Source organism: Triturus cristatus, chromosome 9, assembly GCF_964204655.1.
Source record: "Triturus cristatus chromosome 9, aTriCri1.1, whole genome shotgun sequence".
Taxonomy (NCBI): Eukaryota; Metazoa; Chordata; class Amphibia; order Caudata; family Salamandridae; genus Triturus; species Triturus cristatus.
Window position 1 is genome coordinate 268,425,751 of NC_140592.1, and position 24,332 is coordinate 268,450,082.

The 24,332-nt window shown below is 43.0% G+C and overlaps 1 protein-coding gene across 1 annotated transcript in view; it reads right to left on the reverse strand.

Moving 5' to 3' along the window:
• Window positions 1-23,550, reverse strand: part of IPPK (inositol-pentakisphosphate 2-kinase) — a 324,563-nt gene extending 301,013 nt beyond the window's left edge. The window contains exon 1 of the mRNA XM_085624891.1: window positions 23,313-23,550. Coding sequence (XP_085481017.1) covers window positions 23,313-23,393 — 81 coding nt within the window. The 5' untranslated portion in view covers window positions 23,394-23,550. The remainder of the gene's footprint in view (window positions 1-23,312) is intronic.
• Between the last annotated feature and the right edge of the window lie 782 nt (window positions 23,551-24,332).

Here is a 24,332-nt window from a genome sequence, read left to right on the forward strand (position 1 = left end):
GTTACTGAGTGTGTGTGTAATCAATTGCTGCCTGAGTGCTGAGTGTGTACAACGAATGCTTAGCACTCCCCTCTGATAAGCCTAACTGCTCGAACTAGCTTCCTACACCCTTCACTAACCCAACAGCTAATCAAAAAAAAAAAGGAAGGATACATGAAGTTCAGCAAACTCCTGAAAATTTAACTTTTCAAACTTGCCTCCAATTGTCTAGGAAGGAGAGTTATGCTGATAATTACTGAACTTGGTTTCTCGCCTCAACCAACTAGACGCCAATTCCCCCTTCCAACACTGACGTTTTTGTGCCTTGCAGCTCTCTGAAGCTACTAAACGGCAACATACTGCACTATACAAAACCTGCAATAAATATGCAGATCTAAGTAGATAGAAATAAATACGGTGAAATCAGCATAAGTGGCAGATATATCGGGGCAATATTTAGACATTAGTGAAGGCAGGTTTCTAGTGGCCGCAGAGATATTCCACTATGGGAGTTATCACTGCAACATGATAACAAATCTCAGGCAGGAATGGAGAACAAAATATGGGGGGGGGGGGGCAATCAGAAGGGTACAGGCAAATATTGACGCAAGGGTTATATTATAGTTTAGGGTAATGGTAGGTGCAGGATTAGGGAATGTGAAAGGTTTAGGCCTAGGGAATGAATACATATAAAAGTGAGAAAACGTGAGAAAAATCGTAAGGGAATAACAGAAAGGAAGGAAGACAGGAATATGGTGAGTATCAGGAAAATCATAAGGGGAGGGTTCAGATAAAAAAAAAGTAAGAAATAATTAGAAAAAGTGTGGGGGAGGGCTCTCATCTAAAATTAAATGTGGTTAAAAAAAGAGTTTAACTTGAGATAAAAAAAAAAAAAAAAAAAAAAAACACATGCAAGAATATAAATAGGTGCCACGGATCAATCATGCACCATCAATCTCATAGCGATTTGCTCTCCTGGAAAAAACGGCACTGCTCTCAGCACTTTTAAGTAAACGATATACTGTGCAACAATTTAGTAAGTCAGTCAATAAGCACTTCCTAACTGTCAGCCACAAGGGGAATCTCTCATACAGTCAATGAATGCCTCTCAAACTCATTGAACCAAAGACAACAGGTGCAACATGTCAAAACTTCAAGTGACTATTTATATTACTCTGCAATTCCCACATCTGTGTTCAAAACCAAACCTGTACTTCATACAGTTTAACTGGACAGTCTCCACTAGTCCAACTAATGAGGGGAAAATTTAAAAACACACAATTTGACAACAAATGAGAACCATCAAGTTCACCCAGGATGCAGGTCGTTTCCACTAGGTCTGGTCTTCACACCTCCTTGCCACTCTCGCCCACCTCCCTAGCTAAAGCCCCTCTTATGAAAATGTCATTCTTCTTTGGTTTTGTGGCTGTTTGTAGTCGTTTCGATTAACTTTATTTCGGCTTTATAGCCTTAAAAGCAGAATACAGGAAATAAATAACAATCACATTTTTATATACATAGCCATAATCCAGCAGTTAGATATGTTCCGTATTGCGGGGCGAATAAATCATTAAAATATAGTCACATACAGAGTTTTATCGCATTTAAGATCATAAATACAATTATTAAATTAGCTAAAATCCAGACACTAAAAATATTTTTAAAATTAGGAGGATCAATGGCACTAACATTCTATACAGGATAAGACTGGGCAGCAGTATGCGATGTAACATTCACAATTTATAACCAGCCCGTTTTCTAATAAGGTACACATTAAAAAAAAAAAATCTACTTGTACCAAATACCACAGGTTGCGAGGTATTAGACTTGATTATGCGCTCTGCCTCTTTATAGGATCTAACCCCCATATTTTTACATAGAGGTTTGATCCCAACTGTTTGTAGTCACCCTGTGGGGCCATCTCTATCCCTGATCAGAACGGGAGCAATCTTGACTTGCAAAGTCACTTCACAAATGTCTGTCACAGCACGCACATGGCCTAAACACCACACTCGTTAAAAGCACCCATGGCAGGCTTTGTAGACTAATTTTTAATTTGCTTTGCTTATCCACTGGTTTGAAAATGAGACTGTCACATAAGGACACTGATCTTACAACATGCTTATAAATGATTACAAGCTACATGAATTTAAAAAAGAAAGGTTTTTTGGTATGGAGTGCCAAACCTACTATTCAAACGATTCTGTCAGACTGAAACATGGATTATCCACAGGAAGACAGCATATGATTTGTAAGACCAGATCATGCATGCTGATTAGCTAGAGAAAGTGTCGAACTAGACTAAAAGGCAATCAGGAGGTGCGCGATGGGCTGCTCTGACAGGTCAGTGTAAGGGGCGGTTTATTAGCAGTTTGTGGGTCTGTTTAGAGCAAGGTGGGGCGTTTTTTACTATTAATTTCTCCGATATTACTAGAAACAAGCATTAAGCACAAATGTATGCAGTGTCCCCTATTTGGCAAAATACCCATAGTACGTATCTTTACAAGTTCAAAACTGGTCTGATTTGCAAACGTTTTTTTTTTTTTTTTTACTTCCTGGTTCCCTAATGGCAGCCACTTTGACTTTGGTGCCCGTGCCTAATTTTTGTCCCAGTCGGACACTGGCTACAGAATGGGGAGCGGGGTGGGAGGAGGGGGTGGGGACAGGAAGCCACATACCGCAAGTGGGCCCCAGACTAGAAAAGGAGAGGAAGTCACATACATTAAGCGGGCACAAAACTCCAGAAGTAGGTTTGTTCTTAAAACATAATATCAGTGTCCTCAAAAGCCTAAACCCAGCATGTCTTTTACATATCCAGGACAGATCATTACTGAAGACAGCATCACTAAAATAGGTTAGTTTTACATTGTTTAAGTGTTTTTCTATTTTCAGTGGGTTTATACCGTGAACTACACCACCTATAGGCATTCGTGCCGTTTTGTGTAATATACAAATTCTAAGTTTCTTCTGCAGAGTTATATAGATGAGAGCCGAAGAAAGACAAGCAAATCAGATTCGATACGCATAGTTTAAAAATGTAATGGGTTAGGGTCAGGCCTGCAACGCCCATAGGGCTGGAAGGGCTTTAGCGCGCCCCCCCCCCCCCCCCGTCCTGTGCGTCAGCCTGGGCTGAGACAGCTTCCCGGGCACACACACAGACAGTTCTTGAGCTGCTGTAGGCTGGCTGGTCTAGCGTCCGTCTTATTGCAGCATCCCCAGAGTACTTTACAGGACTTTAAAAGACCATTTACTTGTTAACGAGGCTTTGTTGTTTTTTTACCCCTTCATAGAACCCTTGCATTTCCACTCTGCCTATAGCTGGAAGAATTACACCCCCCATCCCCCCCCATCCCCTCCCCTCCCCATTATTCGGCTCTAGTTGCGCCTCTGGTTACGGTTCACAAATAGCTAAGATTTAACAGATAATATTGCCCCACACTAAGTTGTGGGCGAAAGCCTGTACAACTGTTGTGTGATCGGTGCACTGGCACAGTGAAGACAACCCCTGGTGAGTGCAGAGAACAGCCATTTCCCATCACAATATGTTTTGAGATGTAGTCCGAGCATACATTAGAAATACACTTCAAATAACGTTTCTTTTTTTGCACTTGCTTGGGGGTAAATAACTGGATACCATGTGAGCGTCAGGATCCAGGCACAAGTTCTCTACTAATTAAAAGTTATTTGCCATGTACAAAACTCCTAATGCGAGCTTACCGAGTGTCTAGAATCAGCGTCTGTGTTTAATTGTTGTAGCCATGTGAGCACCCGGTTTTGGTACAGGCTTCATTAGAAGTGAGAGGCAATTGTGGTGGGCATCATTTGCTAGCTACAAACTGGCAAACCATGGAATGTCCACTTTCAAGCAGAATTTCAACAGCATATAATGATACTGATACGCCTTAAAGGCTTAAGTGTACACGCAGCGGTGATAAATCACCCTTCAATTATTATTAAAACAAGAAGAAAAAAAAATGCTGCAGAGTCCAGGAGAGCAAACTATGCTTTGAACCAAGCCAGACGACGGCGCAGAAAAGACCTCTACTTCACCTGCTATTTTGATTCATTTACAAGCAAATGCATTTAATTAAATCAAATAATACGAATAGTCTGTGGCCGTTTCAGCGGGTCACATGTGTGACGTGGAAAAATGTTAGCTGAGGTTTACCCGCTGGTAGGGGAAAAAATAGCTAGCAAAGCCAGTCGTTTTAGATGGAATGGACACAGCAAACCTTGCCATTTGATAGAGGATTATAAACAATCAAAGAAGTACTAAAAACAGGAATCGCTGAGCATGCAGTGTCAAGATGCTAAACTTGCATAACAAAGCCAAAACAGGACCGCAACAGCAGCAGGAACATTTCAACACGAACCTGAAGACATAATGGGTTTATTTTACCAGTCATTAAAAGTTGAAAGTCTTAGAGAAGGCGAATTGTGAAGAGGGTTTCATATAAACAGAGAGCGGCTCAGCTGAGGCATTGTGACAGACTTAACAACACATCGTGCCACAGAAACACCTGGAATCAAACAGCAGCTAGTGCCCTTGCAGGTCAGGAACCAGAGGGAGGCAAGGTAATAAAGAAGGCACTGTCTGCATAGTACCACGCTGGTATGCAGGAAGGACCATGCACAAAGAAAAGACGGTTGTCAATAGGAGACACCCAAACCTTGCTTGTAAAGAGAGCCATTCCTTGCAATTCATTCGATACACAGAAAACTTTCAAATCTGTACAATGCTTTGCATTCATTAATTAAACGCAAAGATGCTTCTTGACTGATTGAAAAATGTTTGTGTATGTGTAAGGTGTGAGCGAGGTGGTGAGGTGTGAGCGAGGTGGTGTAGTAAAAAGGCGGATGCTTTAATAGACCAATAAGTGCCTAGATGGAACAGGGGGTAGATGAACGGAACACTAAGTGGCTGGAAGGTTGAATGAATACCCAAGTACGTTTATAGATAGATGAATGAGAGAGTGAGTTCTTGGAGAAACAGGTGGATGAATGAATAAGTCAGCGGGGGAAATGAGAGAATCCACGGAATACGTGTGGGTAGCAAGCCTTACACACTAACAAGATATGCTGATGTTATCTGAACAGTTGCAGCCACTTCAGACAGTTCTGCATTAGAGTCCTTCTGATTAATTTCAGTGTTTTGTTGATGCACATTATTTTTAATAGTCAACTAGAGGCAGCCATATCGACCACTGAAACCCTAGTGGAGGTGGCTTGTGTGGTGGCTGGTTATTCTTCGAATGCACTTCCCATGGTGAGCCATATTAATGTTGCTACAATATTTGTAATGTCCATCTTTCTGTGTCTTTTCAGGACAATAATATATGTTCCATTACAAAAAGATATTTTGAAGAAAAGTGCCTGATATTTCAACCTTCACTTGGGCGACAGAAAAAAAAAATACAAGGTGAGCAATAAATGGCTGGAACTCCTCTATAAACAGGGAAAAGTCTCAGCCTTCAGGACCCTCAATTCAATTTCTGAGTAACCAGAAGCACACGTTTTACTGGATACAATAAACACACAGACACCTTTCATCCCTCCGTTTGTAGAATGGCTTTATGGTTTTTGCTAGACAGATTCAAAAGGACTTTGAAATTCCATCAGCTGTTTTCTGTGTGTTCTTTTTTTATAAACAGCATGACTAAAGTTTGCGAGGTCCGTGAAACAAATCTGGCATGACATCGCCCACGCTTTTAGCACTCCGGCTGTTTCAGGAAGTGCTCTCATTTGGGATAAAAATACCTCTAATTGTGTAAATGTGATTCAATTATAAAGAAGCGGTGCAAGCTAGAGATCAGGTCACTGACTGACCTTTAACAAGTTCCATAGCTTTGAAAGTCTAATATCGAATTATTTTTAATTTTCTGGCATGACTTCTTTAAACATTTCCAATTGAGATCTTTTTTAGTTTTTGGATTGAGAAAAATACGCAGCATGAAGAAAATGAGTTGGTAGCGATGTTCCTTGCAACTCATTTCTAGTTACAATCAAATTCTTCTTAGACAGGTTAGTAATGACGAAGTAACTGTGAGAAGCGGACAGAAGAGGTTGGTCATCTAGCACCGATTAGGAAAGCTTGCTTTAGCCTTGCTACTTTTGTGGCAATATCTTAAACGGGTCCATCTCCAATTCTAAAATACAATTTGTAGAATAAATCTTTCCAAATATAAGACTGTCAAACAGTATATTCCAGAAATACAAGTTCGTACTAAATGCAGATTGACGGAGGCAAATAGGCTAACTACCTGTCCAGTAATGAATAGCTTCTAGAATCACATTTACAGAGAATTATTTGTTAGCAAGGAATGTAGTTTTCCTTCTAAAGATGGCTTTACCTTGGGTTATGACCACAATATGTCATCTAACCTACAGCATCTCGTTTACTTTAGTCTAGCAGTGGCCAAAAGTCTGGCAAGGGCTTCAATAGAATAAACTGCTCCATCAAACCTTATTTCAAGAAACTATCCCTACTAACTTGCCGACAGAGCAGTCTCAGGTTTGATCACATATAAATACAATAGCTGATGTTTTAAATGAAATGGTAAGCTAACGGTTCTCCTATGCCCATTACATTTATTTTACTATTTTGTATGAGCCTCCCCAATTTAATCATTGTTTTGGTATGGTTATTCCCATCCTATATATTCCACCTTTACATTGTGTCGATGTTTCAGAGTGAGATTAAAAAGAAAAAAAACCAATAAAAACGTTACAAGCTAAAACTTTCTTTGTTCTCATTAAGAGGGGTACGTGGTCAACAGAACTCATTGCTTTACACAAGACTGCACGCACAAAACTGCCATAAATGGTGTGGAGACCTGAAAAAGGGCATGCTTTTCCCGCCAAGTCCAAGTCGACTATCTGCTGTTCATTGCTCAAAATGTGTGTATATCTATGATTCAATCAAACCTTGATCTAACATGTATATAATGTCAATTGATTACTTTTCCAATGTATTTTGTATTTCCCAGCAGTTTCAATTGCAACGTAAAAAGGCGAGTAAATAGGAAATAAAGGGGGAGGAGCCAAGATGGCGGACGGACAGGACGTCTGAGCTCCCGGCTCCGCAGCCCGTCTGCTGTTTATATGACATCCTGATCTTTAATCCTGCCTACGGTGCGAGCAAATGTAACCACGAATGCGCTGATACTTTCCGCATTCCTCCGATGTCCCCGCCGGCTTTTTTGGTCGAGGATTCTAGAGTTTGCCGACTTCGGACCTTGCCCACGCACCCTGGCCCGACCGCCGTCACCGGACACCGCTTATCACGTACGGTGAGACGACCTGGGGCTGGACCGGCGCCTGGGGAAATGTGACCGGATGTGGAGTGGGCGGCTTGGCGGAGCCTTCTTCGCTACGGAGAGAATTCCTGTATGTTTGGGCCCGGGCTGGCGAACCTTCCTTTGTCCTGCTACCAGTGGTCAGAGCGGTGTCCGTTTTTGAGCGCCCACCACCCGCACTGCAATACAGCCGAGGGCTCTCCCATCGAGTGAGCCCCGTATAGCGAGCAGTCACTTTTCTTGCCTTAACGACTATTCCTCCGCCCTATGGAGTCGCCCTCACCCCTCCGCTGTGGGCTAACTGCCAAAATGGTGGCGGTGCCGGTCTACCTCGCCGGAAAGACGGAAGCCTCCATACCCCTGACGCAAGCTTCCCTGCCTACTGTCGAGCTGGAGGGTGTCCTGGTGGCGCCTTTACATACTGCCGATATGCGGAAGCGAGGAGCAGACCTGACCTATGGTGATATCCTTCTAGCCCTGGAAGACTTGAGGGCGACATGGTGCCAACACACTCGAGAACTGGAGCGGAAGATCGATGCTGCTATGCCATCCAGGGAACTACTGCGGTTGTCTGACCCCCCAATGCCTCTCATTCCCTTCGAGGTGGATACAATGTGGCGACAGGGGGATACTGTGGAACGTCCTCTCCCTGGCTACAGTGTCGAGTGTTCTTTTAATGACAAAGTTGCAGATACAAAGCTCCCTTCCACTTTACAAGCTGAGACTCTGCCTCTGCAAGTGTTGCCACGGCTTCCTCAACATCGCCGGAGTGTGTGCCGTTCTGTGGGGAAAACTGTGTTGGTTACGATCGCTGTGGTGATGGTTTATGATTGGGAACTCTCGCTTCCTCTCCCTCTCCGTCTTCTGGGCCGGGAGCGGCCATCTTGCTCCTTTGTTCTGCCTGAGGTACACTTCCAGCGGTGGCCATGCTTGGTGGGGTCTCCGCGTTCTGGCCAGGGCTGATGTTGTCTCCCTTGATGATCCTGCCTGACCGCCTGGCATGACCCGGACTAGAATATTTGTCCATGTATTTGCTGTGCCGCCTGTGTGTAATTTGCTATGGTTGATTGCGGGGGTGGATCTGTGGGGCCACTTAGGATCGGGCCAGGGCTGGGCGATTCCCTTTAGTTTGCTGTACGTATTGGCGGGCGGGTACTAGGATGGGACTGCTAATTATCTGATTTATTTGCACATTTGGAATGGAGTCTCCCCACCTGCTGCTTTGCTTGCTACTTCAGTTGTGCTGATGATATTCAGGGTGGGGGATGCTTATGGGGCTGTGGTGACCGGGAGTATGTAAAATTTCCTCCTCCTGCCTTCTCTGGGAGTCGGAGACTGGGATGTTCTTTCCCACTCTCCGGACTCTCTTCCTACTTGGGGTTCATTTGGGGCGACAGGCATGCCTATTGGGGGGGGGGTGGGCCGTGGCCTTCCGCTGGTATGCAGGGTGGGGGGATGGGATGTGTTCTATGTCTTTTCTTTGTCTCTATGGCCCTCTTTCTCTTCTTTCGCTCTTCTTCTTCGGTTTCCTTTTCTTTTATGTTTCTTTGTTTCTTCGGGGTCGGGGTTCAGTGTTAGTTGGGAGTTTATTGTGTTCTATCATTCTGTGGTATAGTGTTTGCTCTTAGTTCCCGGATGGTGGCTACCTGTTTCCTTGCAAATGCTTTCCTATATAACGCCCCCTTCTGGGAGCTCCGTGAATGGTTATGTCTCTCCTGGTCAATGTTAGCTTCGACTCCTCTCGTAGTTCACTACATTGTACTCGACAAAATCATAAAATTAAACCTTTTCTTATCCTGACATTATTGTTCTATGATCTACAATGTCATAGCGGCCGGCCCCGAGGGGTTGTAGGCAGACGCTGTGTTTTGTGCATTTCCCGAAATAAAGGTTTTATAAAAAAAAAAAAAAAAAAAAAAAGGAAATAAAATTGGAATGTAACATGAAGAAAATTTCACAAACGTCATAAATTCTGTCTTCGGGCAGTGTGACTCAATTGTTCTTACATGAAAGCAAATAAAAAAAACTCAACAAAAAAAAAGTTTAACACATCCTTTTCAACGTTAAAAAAAAAAAAAGAATAAAAGCATATTTTTCTTTTTACAGAAAATTCGTTTGTATCAGCCTGGCGGTAGCAGTCCAAGGCTATATTCTGGAAAAGGTTTTGCACATTGTATCTTCTATTTCCTTAGCATGAAAAAACAAGCTTTGTCAAAGCCAAACTATCTTGCTTATATTAACTAAAAGTGTGTGTGTGTGGTATTATTGATGGGCGAGTGGGTATGTGCGTGCATGAGGAGTAAAAGATGGCTCAAACTCTACAATGCTTGTTAAATAAAGGTTTATTATACAATATATAGCTCAAACACATATCTCAACACAACAAAGTTGTAGAAAAGTGCCCCGATTACTGCATCATCAATGCTCACATATGTACTATCACAATCTTACTTAGGAAATGTTTTTGCAGCATCATGGGCATTCTACTCACTGATGCACCACCAACCCCATGACATTAATGAGTAGCTGTGCAGTTTGCTTGCCATCCATTTCATAGCATCCATACCCACTGACAGGCTGAAAGTGGTTGCGTTTCCACTTGCACTTCAAAAGTCACTATTTTGGCCACCATTCTCTCGACAATACTTGAGCTGCAAATCTTCTAGAAGGTGCTGGGGCTGCAATTCTACTTCCTATCACCCATGGCCCCACTACAAACATCATGCCCGATTGACTGAAAGCTGGCCTGGGATATAAGGCAGAGTCAGGGACTGGGATCACGAAGGGAATGCTAACCTCCCCTTAACAGTTTTTTCTAGCCCTGCACTGAATCTCTGGCTTCCCAGGCAAGGAAGGAATCCAATGGTCTGAGTCGTCCTCCATCCACAATGTAAATTTTTTTTTAAGAACACAAAATACATCAAATAGCTGTCCTCACCCATCCTTGGCCACAAGAGAGGCAACTAGCACTACCTCACTGCCAGAACACTGGCACACCTGGTGAGAGCCGCTGCTTGTGAAAAGCTGAGAGCATAGGCACTGTTGAAGACGGACCTCTCACTGCTACACAAGCATTGACAACTGACAATACTAGGAGCTCAGCAGCAACAGAGAGCACAGCTTAGATTATGTCCAGTGGAATAAAACTACAGGTGATTCCCTACCTGAGGAAGGAAAGAGACATTGCCTAAACGAAGAGCTACATTAACTGGGTAGAGCACCGCATGAGCACAGGCACTCTGTCCGATAAGAAGGTGCAGTACATTCTGCCTGCAAAGTGAAGAGGAGACAGCAGAAGAAGGAGCGGTGAGGGGCAACATGAGCAACTACCAGTTGTTCAGCGGTACTTCTCCTATGTCATTTTCCAACTTCTGCCCCTCCTGCGAGACATGCGACTGACTACCTGAAAAACTTCAGAACCAATACACCCAGTGAGCTCAGACAGGACACAGAAAAACAGAACAGCCACTGAACCACACAGTCCACGTTACTGTAACAGCTCTGGCCCAACCTCTAGTTTGCTGCTCTGCTCAGCCATGAGCAGCAACCACAAGAGCTGTCGACCAAGAAGCCAGTTGGGCCCACAAAGCCGATGAAGGCAGCACTGCAGTGTAGAGCACTGGATCCTGTGCTGCTCCGCAGCCTGGCTGGAAGAATCTGGGGCAGGGATGCTATATTCTCTGGAGCAATAGCCATGATGTCATATTGAGATGGATTAGAAATGGATAGCACTTTGCCAACCATAGATGCATGCCCACTGGCCCCTTTATCAGCACTCTGGTCCATGGCTATATTCACAGCTGCTCAGTGCTGCTGCTTTGGACACCTTGTTCCAGAATTCTTCCAAAGTGAGAGCAGCCGGAGCTCGTGTAAGTAAGTCCTCTTACATCATTCTTTTAAATCAGCTGGAGCGGAGGTTTGATAGGAGCAGGTGTGCAATCTAAAGAGGGACTAAGTTGTCTCTACAAGTAAAAAAATGTAAAGACCAAAAACATACACCCATGACATGCCTTGGCTGGTCCCAAGAAGTATAGGACCTCCCAGCAAGCAAATGCCCAAACGGGGTTCTCCCAAACAAACCAGTGGCTGAAGTGGTGACCCAAAGCCCTTTTCTGTTTGTACAGTGTGTTAAGAAGGGGGCTCTCAAACAGCCAATGCGGTCTGTAGCCAGCCCTAAACATACAAAGATCACTTCTGTAAAGGATTAGCCTTCTGGGGATTTTACAAAACAGAGTATGTGTTCTGTATCATAAGGACACCAGGCAACTTAAATTATGAGGTGGAGTCAGTACTGTGGACAGCCTTGCCTATTTTCAGTATGCAGAAAATGTCAAAAATGTTCACTTTGTCGGAAACCGAGCAGGGCTGGGTAAAATGTCAGGAAGATACGAAAAACCGGACTTGAAGGAATTTAGAAGCCAGACAAAACATATACTAAAAGAAAAAACACAACTAATAGCATAGCTATAAGCAAAAAACAAAAGAATGCTGACAAGTCATTAGGTATAACATGCATGCCATACATCGGTCTGCTCTCATATTTCTCTCCTTTCCATCTTCCTTGGTTAACCAGCACTAGATTTCTTATTGCACTATTTATCCTTTTACTGACCTGGCTGTTTATATACTTCTCCCGCCCTATTCTCTAACTCTACAGTAAAAAAAATGGGTTATCAGTTCTGAAGAATGTGCGTCCAGTGCGACTAAAGGTTCACAATTGTCTCCTTACTGGGAACCAAGTACCCCGTTTTAGCACCGGACTCTCTCTCAGAGTAGGAAAGCAGAGCAGGGAGGGAGTGTGGGCTAGTTATCTCCGTTCGCTGGCATGCAACAGCACTAAATAAAATATCGATTGTCCAGTCGGTGCGGTTTCTTTGAAAAATGGAAAAGTACATTTATTTCATATGCACTACAAAATATTATACATCAGGTAGATTAAAATACCTTTGGTGTCAGCCCTGAATCACATTTAGCATCTAGTGGGTCACGAACCCCATGATCTCAATACCACTCCCAGCTATAGCAGATGACACATCATTCTATAAAGGGGTACTATAATATATAAGGCAAGCCTATTGACTTTGTCAAAGGGGTCGCCACAATATAAGAAAAATAATCACATGCTAGAAGTTATCCCCAAACCAATGCAATAAATAACCATATTTAAATACAATTGTTAACATTAATAAAAGCACTGCAATGTTTCTCAACAGTTCTTACAATAAAATACCTTGAATAAAGCATTGCAAATCAAAACAATGTGTCTGAGTCTTTGTTTACACTCCTACAATTTCAGTCACCAGAAAAATAGAGAAATGTAGTAAACCTAGTTGGGGAGGACTGTGCTTCTCCCCATGCAGCCCCACAACACGTGGCAAAATGTTTGTGGTGCCCCTGCCCCCCTTTGGGCCACCACAAAGCATGTGGAAAATTGAAATTACCCTATGCAAGGCATGATGGGGCACTCCATCCAGAGTGAGTGAATACTTAATGAGTGGGTCGCATTCTGCTCATTTCTGTAAGCGGATTTGCGCCTCAACAGGCTTTTACTCCCAGGTGCCCATGCTCACGGGGCACGACGCTACAGGTATGGCAGTGGGTGCATCCCGAGACGCCCAGTCCCGGCTTCCCCGACAGAACCCACCCAACCCCGACTCCCTCCCCCTCCCTACTCATGCGTGCACCTCAAATCCTCCAGCTGCACCCCTGGGTAAATGGGAGCCCACAAGCACACCCGCTCCCACGGATTGAATTCCACACCGAGCCCTGGCCCACCCTAAGTGTTTTCTTCTAAGTACGGCAGTGGCAAACTTGCTCCGCATCTCTGCCTCAGGTTCAAAAGGTCAAATCTTCACAAAAGCCATATCTCGTGCCGTGTTATGATCTTCAGTTCATTTTGCTCCAGGTGGCGAGCTCTAGCCATCTGTACCATTTTCAACAGATCTCCTGGTCTCTAACTTGTCACCATTGGGAATGAGCTGGTTTTACCGGCTCCCTGTGCCAGACTTCTCCTCTCCTAGCTCCAAGTGCTCCTCTCCTGCAGACGGAGGTTTCTTGCACAGACCCTCTACCACTAGCTAGCAGTGCACCCTTCTGGCAACACTCCCATGCCCCAAAGCCTCAAGGCTGTCTTGCATGGCACTTGGTTGGCAGTGGGGTCCAGATCTTCCCGAAACTTGTCCTCAGGGGGCACAAGGAGACCAGCGCCACTGACCCTGAAGAAACCCATCTAGTCCTGGGAGTCAGATCCAGAGTACGTAGCAGGGAATCAGGTGGCTTCTCTTTCCAGCTGTCCATGCTTCCGTTGCTGTTGCTTCCCAGGTCCAGGGTCGTATTCCCAGTCTCTTCCTTGTGCAGGGGTTTATAAGTGGGGGTTAAATGTTCTACATGCCAGACACCACTGAGCAATTCTAGGATAACTCATCCCTGCACCCCTGTCCCATCACCTCTGCACAGCATTCTGGGGCAATCTAAAATGGCATTTTCAAGTTCTATGTGAAGAGCTTCTCTGAGGGGCTCAGCTCCATCCCTAGCTGACATCACTGCCAGATACTTCCCACCAAAACTTCAAAGGGAGTTCCTCCTATGTCAGCTCCAGATGTCTGGGCTTTCTTCTTTGTTCAGTGGGCCTGGGCTGACCCAGACCAGTTGCAGTGCGACAGCTAATTCTTGATGACTCATAACATATACAAATGTTACTGGGACCTTCATATTCAAACTCAGCCTGCATCTGTTAACCTACTTTGACACCTCACTGGACTATGTAGGCCTAAGTGGCACAAAACTTTAAGGCAGATTTCACGTATGTGTACAACACAATGTAGCACTACATATAAATTTAGTAAGCTCTACTGATCTATCTATGAATACCCACTAATTTTAGACGGTCTGCCCCATGTCAGCACCTATCCTGGCAGACCCTTCTACCCCAGGCTAACTGTGCATGACGGTAGTCTCACACGCTGTCCGCACACTAGAATGCACATGTGTGACCAGCCTAGGGTCCCTTATCTTAATTGCACCAAAAACACGGCACTGGCTATGAACATGCTCAGTCCAATTACTATGAAAATACCATAGGTGAGGCTAGGGTTTGGACACTCACCCATGGTAAAGGTTCAAAAACTGGGTGAACAAAAGTAAAACCTCCAGGAGGAATAAATGGGTGGAAGCCATTTTGCTACACCTACCTCATAATTTGCAATCCTGGTGGCAGTTTCTTCTAATAGGCCTAAGATTTAACGGGTGCACAATATGCATTACTTTCTCGTCTGAATATCTTGATGCTCAATGCCAGACACTGAACGGGAGATTTCACTAGAGAGCAAGACAACAAACCCCAATTAGACCTACAAAGCTTGGATCCTTTCAAAGGTCAGACCTGACAATACAACAGAACTCATCTCTCATAACCTCACATGGAAGTTAACAGAAAGAGCAGAATCTTAAGTAAAATGGAAACCAACCAAGGACAACAAGTTAAGACTCTTGCACGCTGCCTTATTCAGGACACTAGCACCAAAGGAACCACAACAAGCATTGGCATAGCCAAGAGGTCTCGCTTTTGGGACCTTATAAGTATTTAGTTATGCAGCACAAGAGCCTTGGTGCAACAACATCAACTGTTAGAGCACCTTTTAGAGCACCCCCAGTTTTTTTTACCACTTAAAGCCCTGCTTACAGCCCCTCGGTTGTCAATACTTTCTTAATCATCTCCTGTATAAAATTCACAAGACGTTTTAGGAAAACAATTAACGAGGTTGAAAATGTGTGCTGGTAATAATGGGTGTCTGTTTACACGCAACAACAGCACTTAATGCTTACTTTCGCCCATCAGATCTACAAAGACATATAGAAATGAAACGCCAAGTCTAAAATAATGTGCTGTGGCCGTCACCAAATGACCGAAACATTTTTCGCTTAGAAACAACCATAGTCAGCATCATTCTTCAACATAATTATTAGATAGCGAAACTACCTTAACTGTACCCCTGTTTCAATACCACGGCCATAAAGCATATTTATAAGTCCACCGGGTCCCTGTTGTGCTGTTTTCACTTTTTACCCAAATGGCAACGAGTTCTCTAGAGACAGTCCTAGCGTTGGGATTTTCCTATTCAGTCTGCCTACATGCCACCACAGACGGCTGGGGTGCTAGGTTTTGATAGAAGAAGTAGAGCGTGGCTCACTTAGAATGGGGGTATATCTTACGGAGCAATGGGGTGGTCACTTCCGTTGCGTCGGCGGGTTCTTTGAGAATAGGTGTGCCCTGTTTTTCTGGGCCGGCCACTTCTTCTAACCAATGGCAGGGCTCACTGGTAAGTACAGTCACGAAGTCCTGCCTCTAACCATCTCTCAGCCGATCAGTTTAAAACTAGCCTTCTGATTACATACTTCGGGTACTTTTGAATGGGACTTGTTTGGAATTAGAAAGTGGAGACAAGAAAATGTTTAAGGTCCAAACTCGGGAGACTGGAGGTAAGCATAAATTCTAGAACCTGCCATTTGATTAAAGAGTGTTGACATATGCCGCTTTATAACATAAAGACGGTTTTACGTAGAGTTCTTAGTTAATATATTTTCTGACGCCCACGGACTAAACTAATAAGGGGTTGGTAACGTGGACAATGATTACCCATTGCAAGTGCGAATGATAATGTAAGGGTGCAGATGCAAATATTCTGAATGTTTTGTTACCGAAGATATGAGCTGGCATACCCTATTTACTATATGGCACTTCTGTAGGGAAGTGCTGGCACTGTCCAGAGCAAAGTATGGCAACGCTGCAGAAGTCATCAATGACGTAGAAAATACCCGAGCTGAGCTGCACCTTTCATCTTAAACTGTCTACTCGTTTTGAGCGTCTCTTGTAACTTGACGTGTTTATAGTTTTGTGACCTCTTGTGTAGTGCTACATTGATTTTGTCCCATTTGTATCTCTTGTGAAATGTTGCCACATTTGAAGTGCTCAGAGAGAGGTTACTCCGGTCCTGTTTAAAAAACATACACTAAATTAAAAAAAAAAAAAAACACTGAAAACTCCCAAATCGCATGTATTGCTATACGTAGGGTTGGGGTGGCGGGGAGGACTTAGTAGGTCGATTACATTGGGGGTAGGGTGGGTCCGTATAAGGGGGTGTGTCCGCAGCGGAGCCTGACAGTCAATTTATAAAATGGATGTCATTTTTTGGGCCCAAAAAAATTGGCAGCATGAAGGAATGTGATATTAAATATGTTCTATTTTCATTAATTGGTCGCTGACTGCGTTCTAAAATATCTTACGGGCCGTAGGCAACTTCCGACTACCTCCCAATGTATCCAGCTAAGTTCCAGAGTGCCTTAGTGGGAAGATAACACTGTTGGGTAATACGCTGGGTGGCGTCATTTTCATGCATTCTAAGATGAGGTTTGACTCGTCATAAAATAGCGCAGTGGGTAAATGTGCCTGCTGTAAAGTGCATCGTGTACCATTTAGGTCAAGGAACCTCCTCCTATCTTAACAACTCCTGAAATTACAAGCGGAGGGTCGTTGTTTCCTCAATGGCTTTAGAGTTTAAGGAGTTAGACTCCTGCTAACTGTAGCCAGACTGATTTGGACATTAATGATGAGGAATGGATTGAAGTGAGGGGTGACTCGTTTGGGGGGTGACTAACCATCTCAGATGGGGTTTACCAGGAAAAGTGGCACCTGGGCACTGGTTTGAACTTTCTAGTGCAGAGAAATATATTAAAATGCGGTACTGAAGTGAACATTACAAAATGTTCCTACATATAAGATGAGAGACGAATGGGTTGGGATATTATCTGCATCGAAGAACTTTTTTGTGGAAAGGATTGCTTACGTCCCAAGACGTTACCTTGTAGAGAAATAGAAAAGACAAGCATTGGCCGCAGGCCGTGAAAGGGACACGGCCGCGCAGCGCGAAATTGATGGCGATCAAGCGCGGCGAGCGATGCAAGCATTGCCGCACGCGCGAGCGGCCGCGAGAAGCGATCTGTGGTGGGGAAGGGGGGAGAAGCGGGAGTTGTGTGACGGAGGAAAGACAGATGGCGGCTGCGCGCATGCACGCAAGCTTGAGGCCACCAAAAGCCTGTGGTGGCACTTTCAAAAGCCACTTACTAAAGGTCTCGCAGAGCGGCGCATGTGCTGGCTCAGGCGAGACCTAAAAACTGGTCTGAAGGATTTCAATGAAGGCTACATGCACCCAAAAACAGCAACAACACCCCGACATACATTCAGTAAGGCACTAGTTAGCATTCACCTAAAACCAATCGCATACATAAGATTGTATCTACTACGTCCAACTCAATTAAGTCATTGTCAATAAGCACTTCTACAGTGCACAATGTGAACAGCAAAGGGCACAATTAAAATGCAGAGCGAGTACTTTTACAATGCACATCCAAAATACTGAATTAACCAATTATGTTGCACCCAATGGCATACAAATAACCATGGTTTGCAGCGGAAGGGGAGACTTGACACTTACCTCGTGGAATCCTTGGTTGGGAATGTTTGCAGAGCATTCTGGGTGACAAAATGTAGTGGGATCCTTGCAAGCCACAACAAAGGTCCAACCAACACAGCCATCGCCAATGCTAAATTGAGAAGAGTGTTGATCCCCCAGAATGACATACGATTGGCTTGTTACTGTTCTGTACAATATACCCACCTGCAAATGTGGAGTACTGTGTTTCTATAAAAGGGAGAAGTAGGGATGTAGGGCAGTAGTTCAACTGCTATTATTTGATTTTTGCTAAAGTAGATTCAGAGGAAAGTAATGATGTATTACTTTTGTGATCAGACTTCAATCTACACATGTAAACCTAGACTCCAATTTTACTTGCCCATCCCGATTTACATTTACTATTTTATGGATTCGGTTATTAGTTTGCTTGGGGAAATCTTCACCATTCTACACAAATCATACCATTCTGTAATCAGACGTTTTTCTATTTTTCAGAAACATTTAAGCTTCCGTGTTCACCCCGGGTTTCAAACTTATTGTTTCCCACAAACAACAAGCAAGTGGATATTGCAGAGCAGAAACACATTCACCACATCTTACAAGTACAAACATTCTAGTGAGTTTTTTCCCCATGCTGTCGGTGTCATTAGGCTGGGAATAGGGCGATTTTTGCACTGTTTTTGTTGATGCCGCTTTTTAGAAGAAAATAAAATGCTGTACAGCACTGTTTTCTTTTTTTGGAAAGAGGCGTATTTTGGCTATATTCACAAAACCTTACGTGTAAAAAACAACTACTTGTGTATTTACAATCCCCAAAAGGATGTTAAATGTGGCCGGCATAGCAGTTGTGGGGGGAAAAAAAGTTATGAAAGCTTTAATTCAAACAGTTCCTAATGTAAGGAAGAGGGATTAGAATTAAACGGGGAAAAGGCTTCACCCTGTTCCTCTCAAATGTTTCCATATGCAGTGTTTGCATCTCAATTTAGGCATGGAACGGCCCATGCAAATAAAAATCACTGCAAAGAGATACAATAAGATATGAGACTTGCCTTTGTTAGGCAATGTACGACGTAACAAATGATGTACTTCTATGAAGAATATTATTTTTACATTTTTTTAACATTACACTGAAGAAACACGGTATATTCTAATCCAGATATTGTACAAGAGTCAAAAATCAATCTTTGCAGTAGGACACTGGCAGCTGAACCAAACACAAAGCCAGCAATGCCGTTTCTTGCAACAGACTACAGGTTACCTCCATTAGCCTTTGGAATATGAATGCCATGACATTCAAAAAGATAAACCTAAAAGAATCTTGTAACTAATTTTGTCTTCCCAGCCCCTTTATTATCTAGAGATTCAATATGACTGCATACACTAATTACCAGCCCTCGAAGGGACTGTACCCCTTATTGTTACGCGATTCTCCATTGGAACACCCACCTACCTTGCCTGTCTTTTTTCCATTAGGGGTACAAAGCCGATATGAACAGACCTGATCACAGGGAAGGAGCAGGAGGTAAAACAGCAAATTATGAATATAAAAGGGAAACACATTCAGGCTCCATAGTCATCCTGAACATCTATGCTTTCTGTCCTAAAAATGTCTGCTCATTGGTCATTCAAGCCTGAATTTATGTGCACTATTCAGTGAGATACGAATTTTATAGATGATGTAAACATGACAATATTATGTAAGGAGGCTGGTCTGGAAAGTACTCCCCCCAAATAGCAAACACAGTCTCTATATGTGACAATTTTTCAAAATAAAATAACGCTTACTCAATCAACTCACAACTTGGCCTCATCCAGACTGTTGTCGGCAGGAGCACTGTAGAACATCTAAAAAATAATTCTCCATTAGGGGATCACTTAGGATTTACCTAGGATATTCCTTTCTGAACGGCACCAAGACACATCTGAACACTTGTTCAGGAGCTGGTGCAACTGTCCAATGATAGAAAGACAAAATGCAGACTGCTTGACCTTTCGCGGTACCACCAGATACACAGCAAAACGTGTAACCAAAGGCATACGAGACCACAGTGGCTTAGGGTCTTGATCACAAAACAGCCTCTGAGAAAACTAATATTACAAAAGCAAACCCCTACTGAAATTGTATAACAAGAATCATTCTAAGAAATTACAGAGGCGGTATTTGCATCTCTGTAGTTAAGGTTGACAACACTAACTAAGACAAGCTGTTTTTGCTTCGCTAATAACTTTGGCTTTCTTGGCCAAACCCCAGCAAAGCCTCCACATGGCAATCACTTTGATCTTGTCAAACGTGTTGCAGAATGGTCGGAATGCACATTGTTAAATGAGGGGCACTCGTATATCTTTTTCATTGAAATACTGGCAGAAAACCCTCTTTAACTGGTTTAGAGCATTCTTAATTCAGCCATTTCAGTGATATTAAAGAAACTGCCACTTTACATAGGACATGCGCCAGTTATGTATTTATATATCTATTAGATGCTTGCGATCAGAAGAGGTTTTGAAATGAGAGAGTCTTCTTTCTGATTGGATAATATAGTATAATGTTCAGTGGAACTGAACACAGTGCCCAAACAGAATATAAATTGTGCTGGATGTGGCCACAACATTTGCTAAAATACGCTAACTTGTTGGCTCTAAGGCATGTGTGCTCGAGCATCAACATCGCATAATTACCAACAGCATGCAACAACCAACCCATTCCCACAGTTGAACATGTGTTCCATAAATAAAGCCTGGTTATTTAGCTAGTCGCTATATAAATGACTGCAATCACAACATTGCGTCCATTTTGAAATAAAGTTATCTGAATATTGAAAGGGACTATAAAAAATTGATAATGATAAACAGACCGCAATCTGTGAATGGACACCATAATAAAACACTGGTTGCATGCTCTTATGATCCATAAAGCAATATTGCTTTAATGGGTCATTAGAGCAATGTCACTTAACAGACCAACCCATACCACTAGTAGATAGGGATATAGTCTACACAAAACCCTTGAAATCCATTTGCACAAACCGTAGTTATGATTTAGTTAGGGTTGAGAGGAAGGCTTAGTAATTGAGCAACATAATTGCAGCAACATTGTGTAGACTATGGCCCAAAACCTAAAAAGAATTGAAATTCCCCAGTAAAAGTACAGGAACGAACTTAACTCTCTGCCTCACCACGAACAGTAACACACCAAGTTACATCAATGAAGTCACCGGTGATACTACAGGATAGATGAAATCACACTTTCAGTGGAAAAGAACTGGAACATATAATCCCGAACATAAAACCACGCAGTATCATGCAAGGTGTGTCCATAAACCAAAAGAGTCACAGCATGATTTAGAAAACAACACCTTTAACCTAGTGGCAGTCATTCATGAATACCTGGGAGAGTCACTATCAATCACAAATGATAAACAACATCTGATCTACAATGTGTGACAAGCATGGTTGGCTCCCCTTCTGTGTCTGTACTCAAGCACAGACAATGGGTAGACTACATGGGGAAAGGGACGTTTTACGACCTGGGCTTTGGGAAGTTTAAATATAACCCAAGTGCCTCCCAAACTCTTCCTTCTTTCCAATGAAAGAGAGCAGTGTACATAACAGCAAGTCTTTCTGAGTCAAATCAGTATACACAGTCAACCAGGTACCCCGAGTGCCAGATATAAAGTCAGAATCGCCAAATACTACATACACTTATCTAGTGTTTGACAATGGCAAATCCCTGGAAGGAGCTTACAATCTCATGCAGCAGTAACATCATTTTCATTAAGATGATGCCCTCTAATAATCATGTTATTCGTCACTTTATGCTACGTAATTACAGAATCCACAGGATGAGTAAGCCTGTGCTATTTGGAAGTCTTTACTTACCCTAAAAATGTTTCTGCCAGGATATGTAGGTATATCATAATTCTTGAAGGAAATGAGACCAGTGATATATTTTATTTAAATAATTATTTGAATTGCTACGGTATTTCATAAAATAAATATCGTATTTCATCATTATAGGAATAATCACAGTCTTTCAAAACTGGTCAGTGATACTGATTCGCTTTGCAAGATTATTTGTTTCAACACACGTTATGAAATGATGCCAAGTAAAAAAATAAACAAAATCAATGGAATTACAGGAAACGCAGTGATGGTAGATCGGTTTTATCTATAAATTTGTTTTGAAAACAACAACGAAAATCAAAAGTAGCAAATCCATGGGCTGCGAAAGCAATGTGTACCATACATGTGCAACCAAGAGAAATGGGAAACACTACACACAGCAGCGTTTTCGTAGACAATGTTTGTGTATTCTCTCGGGCACTAAAGGCTGAAGAAAAGTGCCAGGAGAGACACCATACTAAATATAACACAAGGAGTACATGAATGTAGATTGTGGGGTTTAAGTCTTGAATTGGTACAAATCTCAAAACAAATGTGCCATAAAGCAGATCCATGCCACATGTAAAAAAATTAAATAATAATAAGGGTGTAGATGGAGAGGGGTCTACACAGCCACAATGAGGAGAAAGAAGCACAAGTGTCCCACAGCGTAAGAAAGTGCCTGTATCAAATTAAAGAGGTGGAAAGAAAGATGGGTAAAGGGTAAACGAGTTTTTTTTAACAAGGGTATGTACCCGATGAGGATGATACATTTAAGAGAATGGGGATTGAGATATCGATATTAAATCCATTTAGGATAGTTGTGCTTGGATGTATAAAAACTTAAGACTGACAAAAAAGGCGTGTAATAAAGTGCCCAATACGTTTTTAACCGATTTTCATAAAATAGAGAGCAGGTGAAGCCATGAAGCGCAACTCATTGGGACAGGAATAAGTGCGGTGGTGGATAATGGAGTACTAGAGTTAGAGAAAAATAAGACAAACAGTACACTGTTTTTCTTCAGTACATGTAGGAGACAAGGCATGGAGACGGAATTGGGGTAAAGCTGGACAAGGACATATAGATGCCTAAATTATCAAATGAGGCGATGAATTTGCCAGCCTAATGGTGTAACTATTCCAGTTTCAGTTTTTTGGCAAGGACTCTAAGGTCCCACCAGTTCAAGAAGTCTTTGCTTTTTTCGCTTGGGGATGTAAATTTAAAGGAAGTGACTTACAAAATTCCTAATCTCCCTTATAAAGGTGAAAGGTTGGAATGCTTTCGGTTGTGGGGATAGAAACAAACTGTGGTACCAAAATGAGTCGGCGATAAATGGGCGCCCTGTAAACCCTCATCAAATCAGACAATATAGTGGCAGTTGCTGAGGCGAATGAGGAGTGGGAGCAAAATCACCAAATAGGATATCCACACTCCCAAGTTACACGGGTCGAAGTGCATTTCGTGGACATGAGCCATCAAAGTTTGGAGCTTACAAAGCTGAGGGGGCGAGAGGATGTAGTGTACTCGCTTGACGTTAAACAGAGCAGTTGAGGAAGCATGTAACATAGCAGACCACATTGCAGAGCATCGTGCCTCGGCCAGGAGAAGGTCTCTTCCTTGTTTCCTCAGCCTCCTGGAATACCCTCCGACTCCCCAAAGTGCATTTAAAGACGGGGAGCAGAGCCTCACCTGAACGTGGGACACCACCAGACTCTTATTGCCCTCTCCGTGGTACTTCCATTCATTCTCGTCCATCTTCTCGCCTTCCATGATCCGGTCTAGGGCTTCTATTCGTTCCTGCAAGAGGAGGCGCTCTCTGTCCCCTCCGAAATACAACTGTCACTGGCGGGAGGACAGACACCGATGTCCTGCCGGACAGGCAGGTTTGACGTATAAAACAAGCACAATGTCCCATGAATAAAAGCCTGAAACAAGCCCAAATTGTTCAAAAGAAATATCCTAAACAAGCCCAACCCAACACGAGGACGATGGGCGATAATAAAAGTCGAGTAAACATTTTCTTTTCTGTATTAGATACGCACACAAGCACGCATAGTAACTTCAGCCAGTGCCAGTGGGATAGCTAACTATGACGTCCTGATATTTCACTTAGTGTGAGTGCACTGAACAGAAACACTGGCGCTACCCTCTGGTCGGTACTACATTTGCATGTTGACTGAAGGCGTGTAATAATGCACACGTTTATGCTTAAAATGCATTTGGAAGTGATTGTTTAAAGTTGCGAAGCATTTCTGTCCCCCTTTTCCCGTCGTACCGCTGATCCCAGGTATTTCACAGCATGGAAGCCCATTAGAAGATGGCGACTACTTTAAGCAATCAGCGTTGTAAGGAAGCGTTTCCATTGTAACTTATCGCTGGGATGTGCCAGTAGCTACTTAATGTAGGATAGTATCCTGACCTCCACTTTTTTTATGCAGTGCTACCGCTTTAAATCAACGGAGTAATGGCTGCTGGTAGTTAGTAGTTTGTTTATTGTTTGTTTAGTTTTTTGTTTGTTGTTTTACAGAACACATACTGGGCCAACCCTTAGACATCGGAAGTTACCCAGTTCCATGCTTGTGTTGCTCATCCGGGCGAAATCGTTTCTTGGTACAATTTGTAGTCCAGTTGAACCTGTTATAAGTAGGGCTCCCGGTGTTTTGGTATTTATATTTTACGTTTCGTCTGTACGTGTCCATTTTTTGGGGA